Here is a 3,383-nt window from a genome sequence, read left to right as displayed (position 1 = left end):
CACACGTACATCGAATTGGGCAGTGGGAGCTGCAGAAGCAGCAGCAAATGACTCAGCAGCAGCAGCAGTAGCAGCAGCAATACAGCAGCAGCGGCCCTGCTTAGAATTTCACTAGGGCTTCAGGCACCCACACGGTGCAGCAAAAGCAGCAGCGCAGCGGGAGTCCCGCAGAGGGAGCAGCAGCAGCAGCTGCAGCCACAGTAGCTGCAGCAGCAGCCGCAACCCTGAAAGATTTCTTTTACTTTTAGTCTCCGCTATGAGTGCAGGGGACATGGGAGAGGCTGCATCGCCGGGAGCAGCGAGTGAATCCCAACAGCAGCAGCAACAACAGCCAATGCCGCTGAAACGCCAGGGTGCGGAGCAGCAGCTGCAGCAGCGTGCAACGCAGGAAGAGAGTGTGAAAAGGCAAGACCAAGAAGATGACTCTCCCCAGCAGCAGCAGCAGCAGCTGCAGCAGCAGGAACAAGGTACATCCGGCGAGCAGCAGCAGCAGCAGCAGCAGCCGCAGCAGCAGCAGCAGCAGCTGAAGCCAACGACGGCGAATGGGGGGCCTTCGGAGGATCAGCAGCAGCAGATGCCGCCGCCGGCGCAGCAACAACAGCAGCCTGCAGCGCAGCAGCAGCAACAGCAGCCTGCGCAGCAGCAGCAACAGCAGCCTGCGCAGCAGGTTGCGCAGCAGCCGCAGGACCAACAAGAGCAGCAACAAGAGCAGCAGGAGCAGCAGCAGCAGCAGCAGCATGCGCTGCCTCACAAGGCGCCTCCTGTTGAAGTGAAGCTGTTTGTGGGGCGGGTGCCTCGATCTGTTCAGGAAGAGCAGCTTAGACAAATCTTTTCTCAATTTGGGGCTGTCACGGACTGTTTAGTAATAAGAGAGAGAAATACACACAAACACCGCAACAGCGCCTTCGTTCGAATGAGTACTTCACAGCCCTAAACTTTAACCCCTAAACCCTAATCCCTGAGCCCTTTCTTTGGTGTAGCGGTTACAGCGGGAGAACAGAGGAGTTTAGCTGCCCTCGTGCAGTGTACATACAGCTCAGAGGCTGTGTGCATCGAGATAGATATCGAATGCATGCATGCATGGAGCTATTTGCATGCGCATTCGCAGCTGCTTCTGTTCTGTCTTTAGTAAGGGTACAAACAACAGAAAGGAGACCTTCCTTGTCTGTAGACCCAAGCCATGTGCAATTGGCGTTGCTGTCTGTTTTTTTTTTAATAGATGCTGTAGATGTCTCCTTTTTTGTTTATGCCTAAGTGGCGTCTATCTTTGTTTGTCTGCTTCCGGTTCTGTCTCTACTATGAGAGGAAACTGCTGCTGGCCTGCTGCACAACTGCAGCATTCAAGCCATGGGGTGTATCTGCACAATTCATTGGGGTATATGCGTGTCTCTAATCGGGGTGTATGTACAGATGCACATACACCCCAATTATAGACAGGAATGTCGCGTACTGTGTGGGGATTTCCTTCTCCATGGCTTCTTGCATGCGAAGCCTCTCTTCTTGAACGAGCAGCAGGCTGCAAACTCTCCCGCTTGAGGGTTTTAGGGTTTAGGGTCTATGAGCGCTGTATGCTCTATCGTTTCAGGGTTTAGAGTTTAGGGTTTTTGAGTGGTGGAGTTTGTTCGGCTTCAGGGTTTAGGGTTTATGGTTTATGGATGCTTCGGCCCGTTCTGTTTCAAGGTTTAGGGTTGCGAATTCAGCGTCTAGGGTTGAGGGTTTAGGGTTTAGGGTTTAGGGTTTGTGGTGTATGGATGCGTACACAGGCTCTCTGGCGTTTGCGGATGCGGCTATCCGCGCGCTGCACGGTACTTTATGTTTAGAAGAGGGGGCGAGTCCTTTAGTGGTGAAGTATGCAGCAGGAGAAGCAGATAGACTGGGTTTATCTGCAGCAGCAGCAGATGGTGGGGTAGACAAGGCAAAGCTGTTTGTGGGCTCGATCCCCCGCACGGCGACAGAGGAGGAGCTGCGGGTCTTCTTTAAGGAGTTCGGGTCGGTGGAAGAGGTGTTTATTCTCAGGGATAGCTGCAGTGGGGGGGGGAAAGGGTGTGCCTTTATAAAATATCGATATAAAGAAGAAGCCCTGCATGCAATTAGGTCTTTGTCAGGGAGACACACATTCAAGGGCTGCAACAGGGCTGTGGACATCCGCTTCGCAGAGACGAAAGTCAAACAACCGCAGCAGCAGCAGCAGCTGCTCCAGCAGCAACTCGCGCTGCAGCAGCACGCCCGCCTCTCCCCCGTCGCAGCAGCAGCAGCAGCAGCAGCAAAAAACTACAACCCTAGACAGGCGGGGCCCTGGCGAGAATACTTCACCTCCGATTGCATGCCTTATTATCACAACGAGACGAACAACGTAACTACTTGGGAGAAGCCTGCGGACTTTGATGCCTTGTGTGGGGTCAGCAGCAGCAGCAGCAGCAGAGCCGGCTGCTGCACGCAAACGGGATCCGATCCCACCGGCCCCCCCGGCGCTAATATCTTCATCTTCCATATACCTAAGGACTGGGGGAGGCAGCAGCTGCTGAGTGCCTTTGGGGGGTTCGGAGCTGTTGTCTCATGTTATGTTGCACTGGACAAAGAAAGCGGCAGAAACAAAGGCTTTGGGTTCGTTTCTTATACAACTCCTGCTGCTGCTGCTGCTGCTGTTAACGCTATGAACAACTGTGTCGTAAGCAACAAACGCCTCAACGTCTCCATTAAAAAAGGAGAAGAAAAACATGCAGCTCTCCACCTCCTTTCCCCAGCAGCGACTCAGCAGACCACCAAGAGGCAGCAGCAGCAACAACAGCAGCAGCAACAGCAACAGCAGCCGCAGCAGCAGCAGCAGCAGCACATGCAAGTGCAGCAGCAACACAACTTCCAGCCCCAGCATACCCTCCCTCAACAAGCACAGCCTTACTGCGTACCGACTGTCTGTGCCCCCATGCAGCAGCAGCAGGAAGACCATAGCGACACCGTAGCGGCAACAGCAGCAGCAGCAGCAGCACCCGCAGCAGTTGTTGGATACAACACCGCCCAACAGCTGTCCCCCTACGCAACGCAGCCCCAGCACCCATTCCCGCAATGCTAAGGCTCGGACCAGCAGCCACTGCAGCAGCAGCAGCTGCTGCACCAATTCGCTTGCAGCCAGCCTCATCTCTACCGTATTCTCCACTCAGCTGCGGTGGCGGGAACACCTGCTGCAGGCAGGACCAACAGCGACATCAATAACAGCAGCAGCAGCATCAGCAGCAGCATGGCGAAGAGTGGCGAGGATGGTGAGAGAAAACAGCAGTTGCATCCGCAGCATGGGCGAGATTGGGTGCAGCAGCAACAGCAGCTGCTGCTTCTGCTGCTGCAACGAACCGCCAGAATTACCCCCCTCCCCCCCCAACCCAACCCCC

General features: G+C 55.0%; 1 protein-coding gene across 1 annotated transcript; it reads left to right on the top strand.

Annotated features, from left to right (window-relative positions):
• Positions 1-256: 256 nt before the first annotated feature.
• EAH_00027990 lies at positions 257-3,070 on the top strand (the record flags this gene model as incomplete). Its single annotated transcript, XM_013392685.1, has 2 exons — positions 257-857; positions 1,764-3,070. The coding sequence occupies 2 exons, from the start codon at positions 257-259 to the stop codon at positions 3,068-3,070; spliced, it is 1,908 nt and encodes a 635-aa protein (XP_013248139.1).
• Positions 3,071-3,383: the final 313 nt, after the last annotated feature.

The sequence above is a fragment of the Eimeria acervulina genome, genomic scaffold (assembly GCF_000499425.1).
Source record: "Eimeria acervulina Houghton genomic scaffold, Eah_scaff244, whole genome shotgun sequence".
In the NCBI taxonomy this organism is placed as follows: Eukaryota; Apicomplexa; class Conoidasida; order Eucoccidiorida; family Eimeriidae; genus Eimeria; species Eimeria acervulina.
This window is presented reverse-complemented; position numbering and strand designations above follow the sequence as displayed.